Consider the following 21,538-nt stretch of genomic DNA (forward strand, 5'->3'; position numbering starts at 1 on the left):
TTGTGGCTGTCAGGCAAAGTCCCCTGTTAAAAGTTTCCCTGGAAAAAGGGAAACTTCACTCCAATTTTCAAGGGAGGGAAAAAGGAAAACCCAGGAAACTGCAGGCTGATGAGCCTCCCATGTGTGCCTGGGAAGATCACGGAGTGGATCCTCCTGGAAGAGATACCAAGGCACGTGTGAGATGTCAAGGTCTGAGACTTTATTTGTGAGACCCAGCTTAGAGAAACATCCCTCTAAAGCCAGGAATAAATCTGATGAGTGACATCCCATGAGGAGGTTCTCTAGGGGACCAGGTAATGCTGACCATCATAAACCCTGGTAACAACCAAGCTGACTCTGAACCACAATGTGGTGGCAGCTATTTATATATATATATAATATTTATATTTTATATATATACATACTGATTTGCCTTTTTGTATTTGGAAGCAAAATGCGATGATTCATTTTTTGAAGAAATTCTGAATCCTCCATCTATTTGATTCTCATTTGAATCTCCTGGAAGTACTTCCTTAGGGCTCTGTTCTCTTTCATAAGCCCCAGGCATCAAGAAATGAGCTAGATCTCTCTCTACAAATGTGCACTGCACAATGTTTAAGTTGTTAATTTCTATGAAGAGTCAGATACCTAAACACCTTTGCTGATTTGGACCTGAAAAAGGGAATAATTTTCGCAATCTGCTTTCTGTCCAAGTGAATTCCATCTCTTTACTCAGTTCCTTCAATGCAGACATTCCTGCACTGAATGTCAATTGCTTTCTCCTCTGTCAGACATAGAGTAAGAGTAAGTTGCTGAGTTTCCTGTACTCAACTCATCACACAAGAAGACTTATTGCATTTAGTGAGGAAAAATTAAGGTGGGCACCTTTAACTCAAAATATCTGTTTGCTGTTAGTGAAAAATCTTCCTAGAAGTATGTATGGATTTCTTTTTACTGAAGAAAATGAGTTTATTTGTATAAATTTTGTGAAGAATGCCAAGTGCATGAACATCTTCCTCCAGACCCAGGCTGGCTGGGATGAGACTGTGGCAACTGGAACAAACTAAAGATTTAAACAGGACAATTGGGCAAAGTCTTGCTGTGTTGCTCTAGAAAGTCATAGGTTTTCTGGTTACAGTCAGAAACCAGTCCAGAGTACTTCTGGTCTCTCGACTGTGCTGGCTGATCTTACTAAATCAGAACTCGTGGTGAGGGATTGAAATAATGGTTCAAGCTATTGTAAGCTGACTGAAAAGAGGAGCAGAGAGAGAAGACAGAGAAACTGGAGGAAAGATGCACAGCAGGGCTCAAACGGATGAAATTTTAGAGGATGCAGACAGGAGGAAAGCTGTCAAGAAGGACGAAATATTGCTGACAATGTCCTTCTGTGCTGGCCTACTAAGTGTCCTCTATTCCCAATACTGGCTGCTGTGCAGCTGGAAAGGTTTTTTTTGTTTTTTTTTTTTTCTTCTAAGAATACTTAATTCCTCAGATGGGAACAGCAAAAGGTCTTTGTTGGAATGTAAAACTGTTCTATTTTTATTAACTGAAAGAGACTTTAAGGGGCCTGATAGATGCTCACTCCACCAAGTGTACTTGCCACACAGCTATTGGTGGCCACAGGGCTGTTGTCTATGTAGTAGGCTAGCAATGCCATGGCTGAGTGTCAGCCCAACACCTCCCATCTCCTTTATGATCAAAATCAGGGCAGCCACAAGGGGCTGCAGTAATTCCAAACCTCTAAACAAAGCTTTTTAGATAGAATCAGCGTTGGGTAGATACAGATAATCACGAGTGATTGACCAACAAACAACAGTCATTTCCTATGAAAACTACTCTAGCTTATGTAACACTTCCAGGAGAAACGTTGCTGAGTTATCAGACAGGGCGCACGTATCGTGGCTGTCCTCTCCCTCGTCCAGGGAATGGCCCCATTGGGCGTCCTCCTGGCCAGGGCTGTCTTGGCTGAGGGTATGGTGCCCAAGTGCCTGGTGTCAGCGGCCGTGTCACCAGTACGTGTGGTGGTGGGATGAACGCTGGTCTTCTCCCAGTGGTTATGGGGCTGCTGTTCAGGGCTTCTGCTTTTTCTTGTTTCCCAACAGGGCTGGCTTGACTGGGAGAATCTGTTTTCTTGTCTAGAGTAAAGATTATTATTATTATTTTCCTGAAAGCAAACGCTGCCTTTCTTCCTCTCCCCCACTGGATGTTGTTTCTTCTAGACGCAACAACAGTCTCTGCTGTCCAAGTACTTCTTGCATGTTCTTACCAATACATTTAAAATACATAGTAGTCCTACAGACTACATTAGCTCACTTGCACCTTGTCGTGGTTATGGATAATTACTGATCTCAGTCTTTATTTTCAGTGCACTTCCAATGTTGCAAACTATTTCCATTTAAGTGAACGCTCTGTGTCTGCTCCCTGATCGAACCTGTAACAGGTTGGCCAAAGTTTTCAGCTTGTTTTGGTCTCTCCAGAAAACAGCCACCCATTTAAGTGCAAGAGGGCTATGGTGGAACAAATTCAATTTTCTAATCTGCTTTGAGATAAAATCTTTTGCATTTGTTGCACAGCTTTTTACAAATGAGAGCAGAAGGTTTTGGCGTTCAAGAAAGGTATGGTTCAAACAGAGTTTGGAGGATCTGCCTGATGCCAATGCCATGCCCTGCACATTTCCACCTAGACAGGGATCACCTACCAGAACCTAGAGCATGCATTTGTGTAGGTTGCTCTCAAAGTAATGCCTCCTACTTGACATTATGGAGATTGCCTCAGATACAAAGAGCACAATAACACTATTTGATTGATCAAATTCCCATCTACAAAGCACTATTTCTCAACATAGGCTCCACCACTGGCTGTGTATTTTCACCATCAAAGAACAAGAGCCTGCATGGTACATTCGTCAAAATCTGCACCAGCAGAAGAGACCCACTGTCACTGTTGCCACTGCTGAAATGCACCACCACTGCCTTACTGTGCTTACATCCACTGTTTGAATTCCATAAATACTTATTCAATGAATGTCAATGAGTTTCACTTTTTCCCATGGAGGAATTCAGTGACACACCTTTGTTTCAGATGCACTTCTATGTCAGATGCCATTTTGTCAGCTTCCTCTTTAATGCCATCTGTTGCACAGCAACAAAATCTAATGGAATGTTGGTGGGAAGACTCAGCCTCTGCTACCATACCACTAGCACCCACCTCTAAGATCGTGGGCCAATGTAATAAAGTAGGAGGCATTACTTTTGGAGCAGCCATTTTCTATGCCCTAAGACCAAGGCAGTTTTGAAAAATGCCTCCACCTCATTCATAACAAGTTTTCCAGTGAACATCTCAATTTAAAAAAAAAAAGAAAAATTTCTGGCTCAATTCGTCAGTCTAGAAACAATGCCGTATCTTCAGCATTGTTTCTGAATTAATTGTTGGTTTCATGACTGGTATGACTGATAGCTGGGAATTGAATCATAATTTTGGATTCCAATTCCCATGCCTTGATAAGCAACATAGTCTAAAAGCCTTCCTGAGTGTCCAATGGATTTCCATAAGGGGACAAAATCTTCTACTCATCTGGTCCCACACAAATTTGTATTGTCCCAATATCTCAGTCCTTCCCAGTCATCACTGTAAGACAAAAGAGATTTTTTCCAGGGGAGCTGGGGGGGGTTGTTTAGTTTTTACCTTCTGCTTGTTTGGGAGAGCTTTCACTCTTTGTACTCGGTGCAAGTAAATCCTCCAGATCTTGCATCATAGAATTAGTGCTGGCTTTGTTGTTCCTCTTGTTTTTCTCTTCTTCACGTTGCTGCATTGATGAAAAACATGAGTTTAGTTTGAAACTTAGGATTTAATCTGTGAAATGGCGGCCTGGTGTCATGCTAAGTGTTTTGTGGTGATGAATGCAATCTTTGTGCCAAGATCAAAGTACTGCTGAACCTTGGTCTAATGATCAAGATTTCAAACATCTCTCCATAAGAATGGAGAGAAAGTACACCCTGGGCAGGATGGGGAGCCTTAGAAGAGATGGTTCTGCCTCTGTTAGGGCAAAGAATGTGCTGTTAACATGATTTAGATCTGCCTGACTGTGTGTTTCTACTGCTGCCTAGCTGCCCCCACCCGGGTTTTGGTTTGTTTTAAATTTGTATCTTGGAGGGTGTATTGAAGGACTGGTGATGAACGCCAGAAGAAGGGGAGGAAGGGACAACGGCATGGCTGGGGAGCACTGTCAGGCTGCCTTCAGTTTTACTTGCGTGTATTTAGGTCTTGAAAAATTTCCATTTCTATGGCAGAGGGAAAGGAACATCAGGGAGATGTTTCAGATAAGGGCAAGCACGTGTGGGGAAGGGAGAGCTTCCTCTCTTACACACAGAGAAAGCCCAGACAGATGCCACTCTGGCTTCTTCCCTCCTCCAAAAAGGGCAGTTCCTCGAGAGGAGCCTGAATGCTGGAGCTGGGTAGGCAAAGGGCACTTGTGGTCTTGCTAGAGCTGAGAGATTCCAACCTGCAGGCCTCTGTTCTGCTGGGCAAACGTTGCAGGCTTTTGTGCAACAGCAGCAGATCACAGTGAGCTCAGTGGTTCTCACACTGAGCCTCTTTCAGTCTCCCACAGAAGTGCAGCTCTGCTCAGAGAGTGTGTCACGAGAAACAACCAAGCTGTCCCACTGCCATGGCTGTGCTGACCTGATAGTATTGGTTTTTCTCTGAGCAGAGCTGCACTTCTGTGGGTGTTTTGCTTCTAAACTTAATCCACATTACTTTTGGGGTCTCTGCACTGTGGTCCTCTGCATGGTGCTACCTCCCTCAGTTCTAGATGCCACAAGGTCCAATCCGACCCTATAAATCCAGGTCATTACCTCTGTCTGTATCTTGCTCTTCTCATCTGTATAGCAGAGACAGAAACATCAGTCTCCTTTCTAAAGGGCTTTGAGAATTACTGTGTGTTACTGCCACATTGTTATTTATGGATCTCTGTTCTTCAGCCTCTACAAAATCAGGCTGCTGTGTTGCTAGGCTTATCGTTGTTCCCGGGAAAACTCAGGCTCCAAAACATTACTTGAACTCTGAGGTATTTTATTTTTGTAGGTGGAAAGTGCAGTTTATGGGAAAACTTATTGTAGTTCTGATGTCTGAAATAGAAGCCTATTATGGGATGGCACTGCTCTGCAGTTAGTCATTAAATGCCATCAGAGAGGAATGAGCTAGCTTTAAATGCATCTTCCTCTTGTGTCACTAACATGGTCTGAAATGAACAGCAATTTAAAAGCATATGTTGCACATCAAATTTGAAGTGCATGGTATTTCAAAGATGGCTTTGCTGGACAAATACTTACCAGTTGCATTTTCTTCTTCAACTCTGCGTTGGCGCGCTGGTATGCTTCAGACACAGCATTTAGATAATAGATAGCGAGGCTACAAAAATAAATGTATTGCTGCAGTATTCCCAAAGTAATTCCCAAAGCTGCTGCCTTCCTGAGAGCACAAAGGCCTAAAAATCCCACTTGGTTTCCTGTAGTACCTGTTGCCCCCCATACAGTGAGCCTGTGCACAAGCATCCCGTGTAGGATTACATATAGGGCTTAATTAAACTTAATTGCTGAGCCTGGACTACACGGTTATTTAAAGACTCATAGAATAGTTTGGCTTGGAAGAGAACTTGAAGATCATCCTGTTCCACCACCAAGAACACAGTCATCTTTCTGAGCTGCAAGTGCACACTGTTGGCTCACATGAAGCTTTTCATCTACTAACACCCCTGAGACCTTCCCCTCAGGGTTGCTCTCAATTCACTCTCCTCCCAACCTGTATTTGTGCTTAGGATTGCCCTGACCCGGGTGCAGGACCTTGCACTTGGTCTTGTTGAAATTCATGAGGTTTACACAGGCCTGCCTCTCAAGCCCATGAGGGTCCCTCTGGATGGCATTTCTTCCCTCCTGTATTTTGACCATACTGCACAGTTTGGTGTAACCCACAAACTTCCTGAGATTGTACTCAGTCTCGCTGTCTGTATCACCAACAAAGATGTTCCAGTTCCAATAAAACCTTTGAGAGACATCACTTGTCACTGTTCTCCACCTGCACATCAAGCCACTGACCATAATCCTTTGATGTGACCGCCCAGCCAATTCCTTATCCACAGAGTTGTCCATCTGTGAAATACGTTTCTCTCCAATTTGGAAACAAGGATGTTGTGTGGTACAGTGTCAAATGCACTGAGTGGGAAGAAGAAGGATTTGAATCTACTGTTTAACAACGTCCCCTTATGCAGCTTTCCTGACAGCTGTCTGCAGACTGCCTTTAGATGCTCAAGGCTTAGGAAAAACTCAAGCTGCCTCAGGGCACAGACAGATTAAGTGCCCTGAGCGAATCCAACAGCTCAGCTCTGCTCAAATAAGAGAAAAACAATCCTTCTTCCTCTGCCTTGTCTGGCTTCCTCTAGGTTAGCCTTGGTCCTTGGAACATTAACTGATGGTGAGACCAGCGCATTCTCTGGGTGAAAACCAATGAAACAGATAAAACACACAGGTCTTTGCTGTGGCTTACAGGAATCCAAACATGAGACAGAACAGGTTACTCAGGGAGGTTAGAAAAACGTAAGAAACTAGGAAAAACAAGGCAGAGGAAGGCCTTGAACCCACTCCTGTAAAGCAAACTGTTCAAGGCAGGGTCTGCCTGCTGTAAGTGAGCAGAGATTAGAACTAAGGGCAAGCAGGAGCCAGGCTGGCACAGAGACACTGGCTTTTGTTTAGATTCCTTCTGCAAAAAAGGCATGCCAAAGCAGGGAAAGGAACCAGCTATGCTGGAAGACACTGAAAAGTGACTGGGATCAGAGAGGGCATGCTGGCTGCCAGTCTTTGGCACTTGATGAGGTGCGTGCTTCCAAATGTGCCCAACTGTCTGAGGCTGTCTCATCCATTTATTTTTTGGTTGTCAAAACTGTCTCCTCCAGCTTTTGTAGAGAGCTTTTGTTCTTCTTAATTATAAACATCATATGCTCAGTGACTTCGAGCCTTTCCTGGGAAAACCACCACCCATTCAGTTCACTGCTATTGTGTGTGTGGCTTTTTTTAATAACTAGAAAATTCAGGTTAGACAAAAAAAGTAAGTGGATTGTTTAAAATAAGGGTTTCCTTTTCCAGCTTTCCAGTCAGTTTCCTGAATGCACGGCTATGATGGAGCTTCAGCATCCTCAGACTGGGCTGGAGGGTTTTAGCATTGTAAGTTCAGCCATTTTGGTTTCCAGGAAGAAGATTGGAAGGGAATACTTTGGGTGGCCTTTCTGGAACCTTTCATCTTGGTTCTCTCTGAAGGAAGCACATTTACTTCTTTTTACCTAGAATTAAATCTTCAGTCAGTCTTGGTGAGATAGGCACTCTGTCTCTGAAAAAACATTTTGGATTCTTATTTTTGTTCTTCTGAAGGATTTCTTTTACGTATTATCAGACTGATTGCTTGGGAAATATAAAAAGAATTTGTAATCCATGGTTTTGAGGCTGCCTGCACCACAGCAGAAAGAACAGCAGAAGGAAGCAAAGCCAGGGATTACTTATATGACTTATAGTTACCTACTTTCTGAATAAAATGGTGAAAGACACAGAAACCTAAGCTTCTGACCAGTGGTAGCAATCAGTTACAGGACTGCAAGCAAAAAAGGAACATTATCTTGCTCTTCTGGCAAGATCTAAATTGAGATAATTTTATCTCTCTGTATATGTAGGTCATTTCCAGTTATATCGTGAGAGGCTGCTGTGGATTGTTAAATAGGGCCATGCTTCTAGATAGAGGCATGTGACTTTTGTAGGTGAAGATTGTGTATTAAATGGGATTTCTTCAACTGAAAAGTTTCCAGGATGAGAGAGATGAAAAAAAGCCTTAGAAAAAGTCCTTCTATGGTAACTACCCTCTTCCAGGATAACTGGAAGTCCAGTATCTGATATCTTTCCAAGCTGCACAGGCTGTGTATCTGGGTAGGAAGCAAGGATGTCTTAGGCGGTATCTCTGTTGGAGCTGGAATCAGGACAGAGACCAAATAATGTATGTAGGTGAGATGGGCCCATGGGAAGGCTGCAATATGTAGATGAGGAATAGCCCAGATGGGGAAGGGCTGATGAAAGGAGCATCTTCAGCAGGTAGATAAGAGTTCTGCCATGTCCTGACCCAGCTGTCAGTGGAGCAAAAGATTGTCACTGACCAAAATATTACTTTCAAAGATCTGTCACATTTATTTATTTGTTTATTATTTTTGGAGGGATTGCTTTGAAGGCCCAAAAACCTGACATATAGCCCTTTTGCAAAGGTTATCCATTTGGGTTGGGTTAGTTCTTCGGTCTTCATACAAGCTGTAGCATCTGATAGTGCTACTGTGAGGCCTGTGGAGCTAGAGCTGATAGCTCAGTAAAGTGTTTGGCCACATTGGAGTTGTGACATTAGACTTCTTGTCTTCTGTGTGATTCATATCGGATTCTTCCAAGTTTGGGATGTTTTGCATGTATTATAGTATCTAATAATCCTTACTTAGGTTAAAATGAGCATGGAGTTTGAGACAGGGTGAGGGACAATTAGTGATTTTCAGTTTAATTTGGATTTTTATCAGGCTATTCCTGTTAGAAACTCTGTAACACATGAACTTACATTTGATTTAATTTAATGGCATTAACTTCTGTGTAACCTACTCACAGTGAATGACCACAGTGCCCAAGAGAGATCAGACCTGAAGCTAACATGATCACATGCCAAAGGAAGCGTAAGAGAGGCAAGCCTGTAAAATATGCTTTCCAACCCTTCACTATCTTCAGCTGTTTAGTCTGATGTGTTTGAAGCTGCCAGTAAAATTTGGCCACAGCACTCCCACTCATTTTGATAGCTCTGGAAAGCTCAAGAGTAATGCCAAAAGTCTCTTAATGTATATGTGTAAATAAATAAAATGAGAACTGCCCTGGTTCTGATGCTGCTGGAGGCATCAAGGATCAAGTATGGCTTCTGATGTAGCTTCAAAGCTGAAATGATCTAACAGCAATGAAACAAATTTCAGATATATTATTCGTAAGAATAGAAGAAAAGATACTCTGCATATTTTTGGAACGTGCAATTTTTGAATGCCCTGGCTTAGCAGTGCTGTGAATGCCACCAGCTGTGACAGAAATTGCTTCTCCACAAGGCACCAGGCTGACACTGCCCATTTAGTTCCTACTGGCTACTGAAAATTTTTCAAATGGAAGCTGTGACAACCATGAGGCCTTTGTCAGCAATATGTTTAATCTACAAGGTTGCGTTTAATTGGGTTGGGAAATTAAATTTTGGGAAACTGGGTCAGGCGAGGATTTGGGGAGCAGGACGTGTGTCTGTCTTCATCTAGGCTGTTATCTCAGCAGATGTATGTAGACGTTGCTAAAATCCCAGGCATTTTTAGAACTTCTTCCTCACCTCCCACCATATTGTGGTTGTAATATTGCAAGGAAAACTTACACCATGAGCAGAATTGCGGGAATGATTAGTCCTGGATTTGCCACATAGCCGAAGATCTTGGCAACAAAAAGTGGAAAATCAAGCTCGATGGTCTCTTGAATGACATCATACATCCTTTTCTTTCCACTGGAAAGACAAATGGTCAGTTAAGAAGTGTGGAGAAAACACAGAGGGACACAGTAATTCCCAATTTAATGATGCTAAGTAGCATGTTTCCTCTCTGTCAGTGAACGTCATCTTGCTGTTGATCACTAAGGATTTGGAAGTAAAAATTCTACTGAAATGACAAATTATTTTCATTCCAAATTATCTTTTTGTCCATTTCCCCTTGACCAGCCCCACCACTGATTATAGGAATGATCTCTGCTAAGCCAACTTGATCCCAAAGATTGTACATTTATTTCAGTAGGCAGGTCCTTTAAGAATTCTATCCATTTACCATTCTGGAATGTATAAAAATCTGCAGATTGCAATAATCGTACATTTCTGATCAATATCTTGTTAGATGTGGCCTTCTCACATTAGAGATGACTTTCCCTATGCAAATTCTGCCTTTCTGAAATGATGAACCAACTTGAAGAGCTGTTAAGCAATGACAGAAATAGCAAGCTGTGATTATCACTTAATAGGAAACTCAGCAAAAGAGTCATTTCAAATTGGATTGATAAAGCAGATGAGGGTATTCTATGGGAAAGTAGAACAAAACTGTAAAAGCTGAGAATTTGGCTGGATTGTGTAATTGACCTTCTCCCCCAGCACCTGTGAATTCAGCCCATAAGTGCTATTCCTCATTTTTAGGCCTTCTTCCTCCTTGCCAAAGGAATCCAGAGTCCCTTTGGATTCTGCTTGAAAAGCGTTGGACTCTGTCCTTATGATGAGAGACAAGATTAGCTAGATGGGGTTCCAGCTTCCTCAGCTGCCTTAAGCCTAGGAGAGTTAAGCTTTCAATCAAGTTATGGGTGGAAAGTTGTGCTGAGGGGGTGAAATAGGCTGAGTGGATTTTGAAGAAGAGACAGAGAATTAAAATAGCTCTCTCTCTTTTCAGGTTAGTCATCTCCAAATGATAGCATGCAGGCAACTAGCTTCCTGTCAGATCTTCTGACATTGCTGATAGACACCTGTCCTTGTTGCAGAACAGAGGAAATTTTGGTTTCTTGCCTTTCTCCCTGAATCTTTTATTATCCTTCTCAATCAGTGGATAGATAACCCACAGGAACAATTTGTTCCAATCTGGCTCCGTATTGAGTCAGACTCAGTAGGACCAGGAAATGGTGTTACTCGATCAAATTAGACTTTATTGGCATGTTAATCCAGTCCACTGAATGCTCTGAGCAGTGCTAATCTAGGAGAGGAAAAAAAAAAATAGGCTTTTCTTTTTAAAAGCAGCAACTCTTCAGACTCAGACCTATTCATTTCCTTCAATTTCCCATCAAAATTAAGCACAGCTCATGGTGTGGGATTTTTTGGTTATGTGGAAGATCTTGGAGGGTTTAGAATCCTGTTCTGCTACCATGATGTTGCTGGGAGACTTAAGGCAGAAGTGAGCAAGGCTTATGGCCTCATGATGGAAATTGGAGGTATTAAACCATCTCTGCTGGAGACCAGGCCTTCAAACTTTGTGGAAATAATCCTTTGCACCAGAGCAACAAACAGGTATTTTTGATATTTTGCTACTACCTGAATGGTCCGCAGTCGAAGGAAGGAGGCAGGGACATGATGGTGTAAGCCACGGGCAGGAGGCTGAGGAACAGGATCAACAGCAGCAGTCCCATGTAAAAGTTGTTAGACTTGGATGCTTTGAATACTCGTGCATGAGGAACATTGCTACTCATGACAGCCCAGCACTGAAAATACATGGAGGTTAATAAGCGCAGCACGTTTATACCCACGAGCCCTGGTGCATAAAAGGATCCCATCCTGAAAAGGAAACAAGAGGAAAAGGTACCAATTTTTGACAGACTGGAAGGTTTTTTATTTTCAAAGGAAGAAAAAATGTTGTTAGTGTGGTGGAAGTTTGCCCACAGCTAAAGCCTGAGGGGGCTGGTTTGTGACAGCCTTGTACTTTTCGAGGAGAAGTGCCTGTGCCCATTTTATAGTGACCACCAGATGGGCCTCAAACCTCAGTGGCTGCAGAGGATTTGCAGTTTGTGGCAAAAATTGCGTGGGGATAGCTTGGAAAATGTCAAGTGGATGTACTCAGCAGGGAGGCATCCTTGAGTCTGCAGAGACGTTGAAGTAGAGGAACGTTAAACTCTGGCAAATGAAATCTTGTTCCCGGAGGAAGTGAAGGTCTTTGTGTGGTTGCCTTGTACTGTCACAAGAGCAGCTCTAGTTTGCCCTCCTTTGGGGCAGTTTTGGGTTGTGCCTCTTTTGCCTGACGTGCTCAGCTGGCTCCATGGCCACCCTTGTGCTGACAAGGTGAGCTTGCAGCTTTCCCAGAACCCTTCCTAATCTCTTCCTCCAGCTCTTAAGTCATTTTGAAAGGATAAGGAAATTACATTTTTACCAAAAAATGACCTTAGAAAGTGAGACTAGGGCAGAGTTTCCAAAACTGTTCCCTGTTTCAGCAGACAGCTGTTCTTTGGCAACTAAACTGACAGTTTTAAATTTCTGCTTTTGTAGCCAAGCAAAACAATGAGAGAAATTGAAACCCAAACATTCTAACTCCACAGGATAGCTTTTGTTCAGTAATTCAAAAACCAAACATGAAATTATCTTACCAAATCATTCCTTGGTTGAAGACCAAACCCAAAACATTGCCACTGATGTCGAACTCTGCATAGGAAGGCTGTGTGGGAAGAGAAAAGAATGCAAAAAGAAGTGAATGTGTTGTTGCCAGAGGTACCTGCTTATTGCTTGCTATTGCTCTGGGTGTAAGGACACTTATTCAGACATGGCATGAAGGGATTTCAGGGAAGGCTTCCACTGTGTGCATGTTGCTTGAGAACAAGAGCTGTGAAAGCAGAATTGGAGCTATTGTGTTGTGGGCTGCTTCTCTTCTTCTGGTGTGCTTAAAATCACATGGATGTGTGGAAGTACTTAAGTTGCTCCATGTTTGTATCTCCTCCCTACTAATAGAGGCTATTCCAAGCAAAGGAATCATGGCACGGGACTGGATTTTGTACCAGCTGGTGTATCTGGCTGCAGACTTGCAGTTTCACCACAGTAAGATACTGAATATTAAACCAGCCATAATGATGAGCTGGCAAGCAAATGATGCACCAGATATGTATATGCGTGTCCTTAGATCCTGGGGTAGCAGGCTGCTGTAGAGGAGAAACACAGAGCATGAGAAGGGAAAACTGGAGGAATAGTTAACCTGGTCAGTATCAGGCGTTGCACTGTGTTAGCCAGTAGTTAAAATACTTTCTGTGAAGCAACCTGTTTGATATGAGTGCTAAACTCAGGACAGGCAGCTCTAATCTATTGATAGTACTTGTAAGTTGTTATTGTGCCAGGTTTGCTGTCATATAGCTACTGGTCTTCATGGATATGCTTTAATACATACAAAATCTAGGTCAATTCTGGCAATTTATAGGTAAAGTTCTGTTTTCATGAGTGACATTTATTTTTCTATTACGAAACAGAACATAATTCTAAAAAAATGATGGGTAATGACCTCATGTATTTGGAAAGTCCAGTGTAGCATGTCTGCTTTTGACCCACTTTGCATGTACTTCATACTGTTATGTTTTATAAAGTTGAGTTTTAACAAGTGTGACTTTTACGTTGAAAACTCAAAAGAAGCTTAGTCAGAGCCATGCTGAGTTGAATGCTCACAGCTTTGGGAAGAAATGGGTACAAAAATAACATTTTTTTCTCTCTTTTGATTCTGGCCCACTTCGACTTGAAACCTTAAGTTAGATATTGATACTTGCTTGTTTTTTTGACATGAAAGTAACAAAAGTTTTCAATGTCTCTTGTCTTCTGCTTTGAGGGAAGCAAAGTCTCTGTAGGAAGGCCAGATTAAGCAAAAGCCCCATTCACTTCATGCATTAGAAAACACAAGTATGATTGTGCAGTATCCCATAGGTTTGTTTAGATGGCTGCTGCCAAAACATCCAGTGTCATTCCTGAGCTGGGGGGTGAAAAGCATAACCCTACTTGAGCTCTGTTGGAGTTACACATGTAGCACCAGGAGTAATCCTCCAAAGATGTAGGAGAAAAAGAACAGTAAAATCACAGTAAGATTACAGTAATTCCGTATTTCTGTAACTACAACGGGAGCTACATGGCGTGAAAGGAGAGTTTGTCTTTTGCCAGACTGTACTGCAAACCCTCTAGCAGTGCTCCATGATAAGGGCTGCAACATTATTCTGCTGCTCAGTCCTAGTAAGTAAGGGCCTTGCCCTGCTCCTTCTGAGCTTGAGTGGATTAGATGGCTCATTTGCAAAAGGCAATCTGATGGAGCATGTTAGTTGGCTCATCTCCTGGTAGATGCTGGATGGGTCTCGTATCTGAGTGCAGCATCACCTCACAGCTTGCTTGGGCTGAAAGCCAGGGAGAAGGAGAGGGGGAAGTTCTGAAACAGATCTTTTCCATTTCACTGAGAGGTAGAAAATGGATAGCTATGTTTGTTATTGTTATTTTATTTTCTGTATAAATCAAGGAATGCCTGCAGTACAGAAGAGACTTTCAGCTATTTGTAAAATGGAAATCTTCTTAAGAATGAAGAAAAAAAACCCTAAAACCCTTTGTGGTAATTCCAAAGGTTGTTTTGAGGAAAGCATCAAAATAAAATTAAAAAAAAAAAAAAGGTGTTTAACAAAGAGAGGCAAAGGGATAGCCTGGAGGAGGAAAACAGAAGCTTACATGAGAACAAGATCTGTGAGCACGTGCAAGAGGGAGCTGTCAGGAGGCTCAGAATTCCATTGTCCACCAGGGAAAATGTTTTCTGCCTCCTCCAGAATAAATTCAAAGAGCCCCACGGGCAGCAAAACGCCCACTACCAGCTCTCCTTGTCTTACCAAGGCCCAGTAGGCACTTGCAAATCTCACCTCATTGCTCTTCTCTAGACCTCTCCAGGAAACCCTTCCAGCAGGATGGGTAGCCAGCTGGTGCTCTTATATAATTGCATTATTTCCGGGTATTTGCTTCTCTATCTTAATCCATCTGTTGTTTGTTTGTTTGTTAATAATGTGAAACAATGGACCTCCTCTCCTTCTCCTCTCCTTCTCCTCTCCTTCTCCTCTCCTTCTCCTCCTTGTCTCTTTATTTTTCATTGTTTTTCTTTGTATCTGTGCAGCTCCAGTGCTGGCAGTTTTGGTAATATAGCCTTTATGAGTATCAAAGGGTTCAGCACTCTTGTGTGTTATGCATGGGGAGAACAGAAGGAAGAGTTCCTTATTCTGCTGCAGCAGAAATAAGGCCAACCTCTAGCACAAATTAGAAAACTCTGTTGTGAATAAAGCATCCTACTTCTTACAGAGTACAGGAAGATATGAGGCGTTGAGAATTGGAACTTAATATAGATGGACTCAAAGTTTTGGGGTTATACTGACGGTATGAATATCATCTTCATGTTTTCAAGTCCTGCTATGGGAGAAAGAACCCTATTTTTGTAGGGTATTTTCTGGGATCAAACCGATTGATCCAGAGAAGTGATGCAAAGACTTCATTCACTACATCAATTAAATTAACAATTAAGACCAGATAAAGGCTGGAAGCATTCAAAATCAACCTATTTGCCATATTTGAACATATGGCCCTAAATTACTTCTGGCTCCTCAACTATAAGACCCAACAGGACATTGACTTACAAATCCGGCCTCGAGGTCCCAGCACCAACAGTAATTCATGAATCTCACGAAGCAAGCTCGGACGAAATCTCCCACCAGGATAGTTACAAAGGTCACCAGGATATCAGACACGGTGAGCCTTACAATCTCCTGCAATTTAAAGCAAGGAAAAAAACCATTTAGCTCTTGTAATTTCAGCAGCGCATTCAGGACTTCATCTTTTATTAAGACATTTCAGTTTTTATGACAACAACCTTCAGAAAGGCATGCTTTGTGCAGATGCCCTACTTGTTTTCAGGCACTCAGCTGTGCCTAAACTTCACCTCTGTGGTTGGGAACAATGAGCTGTGTTATGGCTGTTTGCCCCAATAGTTGATGTTGATGTTATTGACTGCACTCTGTGTTGTGGCAGCACGTAAAATGAAAGCACAAAGCCAGTGCTGCAGTAATGCTGGTGTAGAACATACATACGTGGAGAATAATTTTAATTGTGCTGTCAAAAAAATCTCTGTATTACTATGGCTTGATGTCTGTGATTGATGTCTATTCTTGCTGGAGTTTCTATTCTGAAGAACTGCAGAACTTCTTGGTGCCCAAAGCAGGAGAGTTGAAGGGTGATTTCTTTGTGCAAAGTGCTACAGATTTGTGTGTGTTGGAGGTTTCATGGCCATAGCTTGAGAACCGTGGCCAAGGATTTTTGTTAGCTTGGTGCTACTATGTGAGAGTTGGGAAGGACAATGCTATTTGCAAGGAAAACATTGCTCCTGGAAACATCAAAGACGTCAACCAAAAAAACCCATCCTGAAAAATCCCAGAGATTTTCTACTTAACAAATTGCTTACAATGCCGACGGTTGTCTCCCAGCAGGGTCCCCTGGGCACGTCTGCAGGGTCGAGGGGAGGAGGGGTAGCCGTGCTGTTCTCCATGGATGAGTTATAGTGGCCAAACAGTGTCCAGCGTGTGATGTTCTTCACAACGTCCTCTTCAGCCAGCTGCAATGGAGACAAATCTCAGCCAAAAACATAAGTACATGGGGTCTCCAAAGGATGCTAACGGGTTCCCCTCTCTTCTCTATTAGTTACTACCCCTAATACAAGAAACTGCTTACAATAGCGTTGCACCAGAATGTAAACTAACAGCCCTTCCAGACCAAAAGCAGCAAGTTTTGGGGAGCCAGCAACTTGTTCCTTGCACGTGGAAGAGCCATGAGCCATGGTGTGGGGCCACAGCAAAAAAGAGACCAGGACTGTCAATAGGTATGTGGAGGGACCTCTGTGCAGTCCTCCTTCCTTGCTTTGTTCATTGTTCTTCAGGGCTGAGCAAACCTCCTTGATTCCTCTTATTCTTCTCCGCTTAAAACAGAGTCATTTTTTTTCTGTGGATCAGTTAGACGTTTATCCTTTCCACCAGTTATCTGCCTGCAACACTCTACCAGGATCATGCTAAGAAGGGGAGGGCAGGGGAAGAGGATTATAAATCATATCCTTAGGGTCTGCATTAACAGAAACTGCAAATGGTGTCAGAGAAAAAAGTCAAATTACCTTATTAGTCTGTGATTACAGAAGACTATAGCACCTCTTTTTTTCGTGTCTATAAAAAGAAGTTGGAGGCTGGTTGGAGACAGGCCTACGAATGTGTCCTTGAGTCCATGACCTTAACCTGGTGTTCCCAAAACAACTCAGCCCCTCTCTGGGACAACTTAATATTTGAGAACAATAGGGAAGAGAGAAGGAGTTGCTGCAAAGGATGAAGAGATGGGCTGCGATCACCCTTGGCTCCAGAAAATGCTAGGAAATTTGGCTGCTCATCTCAGCCCTTACTTTTTCGTTGACATCATCCATCAAGGCCAGAAGGAATGTGTAGAGGTTTCCCAGGAAAAGGGCAAAGATGCGCCCCAGCTGCCACTTCAGACCGATGCGTGGATGGTAGTTTTCGAGTGTGGCAATAGTTTCAAACAGGGGAGGGCAAAACATACCCAGCAAGGACATCACAATTTCAACCTGTCAGATGAGAAAGTTACTGCTAACAGCAACAAGAACGACTACGTTAGTGTGAGCTGTTATCAAAATTAGGTGTGCTAGCTGTTCCTATAGCAAGGCCACTGCTTCCACCAGGGAGAAAGCTGACAAACATCTTTACCATCAGCAAATGACTTTCTATTAGAGCAGTGCAGCAAAAGTGGCATTGGCGTGTAATGGGGAGAAAGTTGTGTTATGTGATAGCCTGCCACCAAATGAGTTTCTGCTCTTTCCTGTTAACAGCAACCAATTACAGTAATAAGGTTTAGACCGAGGAACACATGGAGCTGCCAGCAAATTGTCGGCAACTGTCTGGGGCTTCTTGAAGGTTTTATGAAGGAGAGGGAGTCAGAGTGAGCTCAACTCCCAGCTTGGCTTAGTGTGTCAGCTGCACAGCTCCTGCGGGAGCACTTTTGCCCTTATCTCAAAGGGACGAGCTCTGAGGAGTTTGTTCCTGGTCGGTCCAAGCTCATGCATATTTAGTTTCTTCGCATCCTTCATGCTGTTGCCTGCATCAGCTCCTAGTTGCTTATTTTAGTTTCAGAGGAAGCATGAGGCTTGGCTTGTACTTGTGCATAGAAATAATTAGTTGATGCTAATGCTTATTTGCTGCATTCAGCACCTGCGCTTTTTTGATAGGCAGTTATGAATGTGAATGCAAGTGCATCAAGGACTCGGTGCTGCAGTCCAAGAAAATATGTCCTAGTCTCATTTTTGTTTGTCTGTGAGTTGCAAAGCATTGGGTCACTGTGGTCAGCGAAGTCACTGACACGTCAGCATTAGCTCAGGCATGACTTGCAGGCTCTGTCTTCTTTTTTAAGCCATCCAGTGCCCATTGGCCCACAGAGGACCACAACAGCAGGTTCGATCTCAGTCACTTGTTTCTTTTAATTTTTCTTCCCTGGGTGGGGGACAGTACCCAGCATTGTGTATGTGCAGATTTTAAGTTATCAACAGAAAAGTTGCAGTTCCCAGTAATTTTCTTTTTCTTTTGAAAATGTTGACTCAAATAAATCAAAGCATTTTGTGAGCTGTCTCAGAGTTTTCTGAGGGAATTAGGAGAAAACATTATTTTGAATTTGATTTGACTTTGATATATAGATACATGGTAAGAAATTGTGCATTGAAAGTAAGCCTTTCAGTAGGTCGAAACAACTTTTGTATTTCATTCTAAAATCAGACACAAAGATTTTTGACAACTGATTTTTTTTCTGCAGGTTGTAAAACCTTATTCTTGTTATTCAATAGAAATGAACATTTGAATTTAACTTATGTCTGATTATGGATGTTTTCAACACCCAGAGAGCCTTCTAGTACAAAGGGGTTTGTGAGTAGAAATATGCAACTGGAGGTTGAAGCATTTATATTAGTAATGTGATTGCTGAAGTTGCACTGACTTTTATTGCTATTTATTGTGAGAGCAGTTTCCCTGCCTGCAGGAGTTGTAGATTTGTCCCAGAAACTCTCAACGAGAGCAGTCTTCTTCCTGGCTAACACAAGTTTGAAGCTACAGAGGGACTCCAGGGCCATGGCAGGGAATCTCTCTGCTTTGGATGCCATCTTCAGGCTGGTGCAACAATTATGCTAGTGTTCAAGGAATGCTTTCATAGCAGTAAACTGGCATTACATTTTCCATACCTCATTTCTTTCATACCATCCAGCATTCTGCATTTTTGAAAACGTCTGGGAGCGTTTCACCACAAAATAAATGAGGTAGCCGCTGCCACACAAGCAGCATATGATGAGGACATTGGCCAGGACCCGCAGGAACCTCCTCAGATGGATGTTTTCGTCCTTGTTGCTTTCTTGCTCATCCACAATAGATTCCTGGAAAACCAGAGATGCTCACAGAAATGGAGTGTGTGTGTCATAACACTGAGCCTAAAGCAACATCAGGTGGTTTCCTGCCCTACAAAGTGTAAATTAGAACTATGATGGCTATATTGAAGATGGTACTTTAAGAGCAATTTCTGTAGCTAATGTCTACTCAGGATCCTAAGCCTTAGCTGTGTTACACTCCCAAAATTTGTTCATGCACGTTAGCAAAAATCCTTCTGGTTTTATCTGTGTGCAAGGGTGCCATCAAGTCCTTGTTCTCTGGGGTTTTACATGGAGCATTAGCTCTGAATGAGGTTAAACTGGATGAAGTTACTTTCCAGATCAAGTAGCTGGATGCTGACTGACGGCTCTTTTATTTATTGCTTTCTCCTTACATGAGCTGGTATGAATGTGTAAAGGAAAGCGTGGAGCTGGTGGTTGTTGGACCAGCTATTCATGCTTTCAAGAGATGCTGGGAGCATTTCCAGAAGTGAACAGAGAAATACTGGTTAGGGCTTACCTTGAAGCTGGTGGTGATGGATGCAAACTTGTTGTCTGCTGTCTCTGGGTTGCCAATGAGGTAGTCCCAGCTCGTGAACATTTTCCAGCTGAAAACAAAGTTGTCATCGTCCCCATCTGCTGTGCTTTCATTGGCATTGCGTGCCATCCTGTGAACATTTAGGACAAACTGAACTGTCTGTTGGGGTTGTTGGAGGTATACAGGCCTTATATTAAAATCTATATTGTGTACAAAAACTACTATGGATGATGAAAGCAGGCTAGGGATTGCTTCCACCACCTAGTGTATGAAGAAAGTCTATTACAGCACCTCTGGGCCCCGGGGTGGGGTTAATGATAATGACTTTAGCTAGTTAAATTTAGTCAAAAACCACTGCTGTTGTCTAGTGTGCTGACTGCAACACAGCATATTAGTGAGATTTTGGTAGCTGCATACTGTTGAGTCAAGATTGCTTGCAGCAAATCATGCAAGGAGAGGCAAAGGATTATTCTTACTAATCAGCATAGGAACTGATTATGGCTTCTGTTGTTTCCTCTCTGTTGTTTGATCTTTGAAATCCTTGTGTAACTCCTGCTAGAGCTCCTAGCACCAGCCCCTCAAGAAAGATGAGACAACAGATGCTGCCATTTCGTGGCAAATACACAGCAAATCCCCCTGCCCTGCTCCAGCCAAAGGCTCATGTGGCTCTTTCTGCAGTATAGTAATAGGGCTTGTTTTGTTAGCAATACAAATCTATTGGCTTCTCCTTTCTTGCAAGGGAAGAATAACCTTTCCACAGTGTAGCCTCCATACAGACAGAGGGGTTTATTTTTGGCAGAGGTAGGCTCAGCAGCAGTTTCAGCTGCATCCCTGCTGCCCTGGCACCTTCATGTACAACTTCTGTCGGCAAGGCAGCCCCGCAGTAATGTTAGAGGAAGGGATGAAGCAGACTAAAGAGGAACCCAGCAGGCATGAAGCTGCTTTCTGTGCTCTACCTGTAGAAGCTGGACCTGGCTGAGTGCTGTACTGTTGGAGGAGCCCAGCTAGGAAATACTCCCAGTGGGCTGTGCAGGGGGGCAACTCTGCCATACTTACGATCTGATAACAACCATCAGGCTGTAGCCAAACACGCTGATCCCAACCATGAAATATGCCATTGGCAGCCTGTATTTTAACCAGCCAATTGTCCGCTGGTTGTTGTAGTAGCCATAAAAGAGCGCTGAGTATTTGATGTACCCCTAGAAGAAAAGCAAACACAAACCTTTGTGAAAGCCATGTGGCTGTTGCTCTGTAGGAATGAGCTTTCTGATGAAAATTGAAAACTTAAAACAAGGCAAATCAGCTTGGTGGGTTTTTTTTTAGTGTATCATTCAGAGTTGTTTGCTGCCCCATCATCTCTGAGAACCATTGATGTGCCCTGCTTACCTTCCTCCAAGAGAGAAAAAGAGAAGGGTTGCGTCAGAAGATACTGGATCAAAACTAGCATCCATTTTTTGCCTATTGCTGTTTCATCCTTACCAGAAAAACCTCCTTATTGCTCTTTGTGTCTTAGCCCACCTGCTTCTCTAAGTCGGTATCAAACACTCAAATCTTGTAGAAATGCTGTAGTAAAGGGGCTCCCCACCATGAGATGGAACTTTTCCTGTCAGCTGGGAGGCAGCAGATGCTCGGTACCCTGCAGATTTAATTCCTTTTACTGGCCACCACCTGCTGGGCAAATTCAACTAAAGACTAAAATCAAAGTATTTCTTTTCTGCGCAAAGCAGAGCTCAGACACGATAACAACCACCTTGTCACAACTAGACCTATTTTTTTCTGCACAAACTATGGGACATTCAAAGAGTATGCAGTTCTCCTAACCTGATCTCTCCCCGTTTTTCTGTCGTGTCTCGTCCAAGTTGGTATGTATCACTGCACATTGTGCCTTTCAGCTTGTAAGTTAAGTGTAGATGATTAATCTGCCCGTGATAGTTGTGCAGGCTCTCTTCCAATCAGCGTTTTAGAAAACGCAAAATTGAGCCATC

At 42.8% G+C, this 21,538-nt stretch overlaps 1 protein-coding gene across 1 annotated transcript in view; it reads right to left on the minus strand.

The window, feature by feature from the left end:
- Positions 1 to 1,857: 1,857 nt before the first annotated feature.
- Positions 1,858 to 21,538, minus strand: part of TMC2 (transmembrane channel like 2) — a 29,457-nt gene continuing 9,776 nt past the window's right edge. Inside the window, exons 9-20 of the mRNA XM_042816816.1 lie at positions 20,610 to 20,752; positions 19,536 to 19,683; positions 18,836 to 19,024; positions 17,000 to 17,179; positions 16,022 to 16,171; positions 15,201 to 15,329; positions 12,162 to 12,229; positions 11,119 to 11,358; positions 9,442 to 9,567; positions 5,310 to 5,388; positions 3,664 to 3,784; positions 1,858 to 2,114 (exon numbers count right to left, since the gene is read on the minus strand). Coding sequence (XP_042672750.1) covers positions 1,858 to 2,114; positions 3,664 to 3,784; positions 5,310 to 5,388; positions 9,442 to 9,567; positions 11,119 to 11,358; positions 12,162 to 12,229; positions 15,201 to 15,329; positions 16,022 to 16,171; positions 17,000 to 17,179; positions 18,836 to 19,024; positions 19,536 to 19,683; positions 20,610 to 20,752 — 1,830 coding nt within the window. The remainder of the gene's footprint in view (positions 2,115 to 3,663; positions 3,785 to 5,309; positions 5,389 to 9,441; positions 9,568 to 11,118; positions 11,359 to 12,161; positions 12,230 to 15,200; positions 15,330 to 16,021; positions 16,172 to 16,999; positions 17,180 to 18,835; positions 19,025 to 19,535; positions 19,684 to 20,609; positions 20,753 to 21,538) is intronic.

Source organism: Centrocercus urophasianus, unplaced genomic scaffold (genome assembly GCF_019232065.1).
Source record: "Centrocercus urophasianus isolate 14NV4802_14NV808 unplaced genomic scaffold, USGS_Curo_1.0 seq_16, whole genome shotgun sequence".
NCBI classification, from domain to species: Eukaryota; Metazoa; Chordata; class Aves; order Galliformes; family Phasianidae; genus Centrocercus; species Centrocercus urophasianus.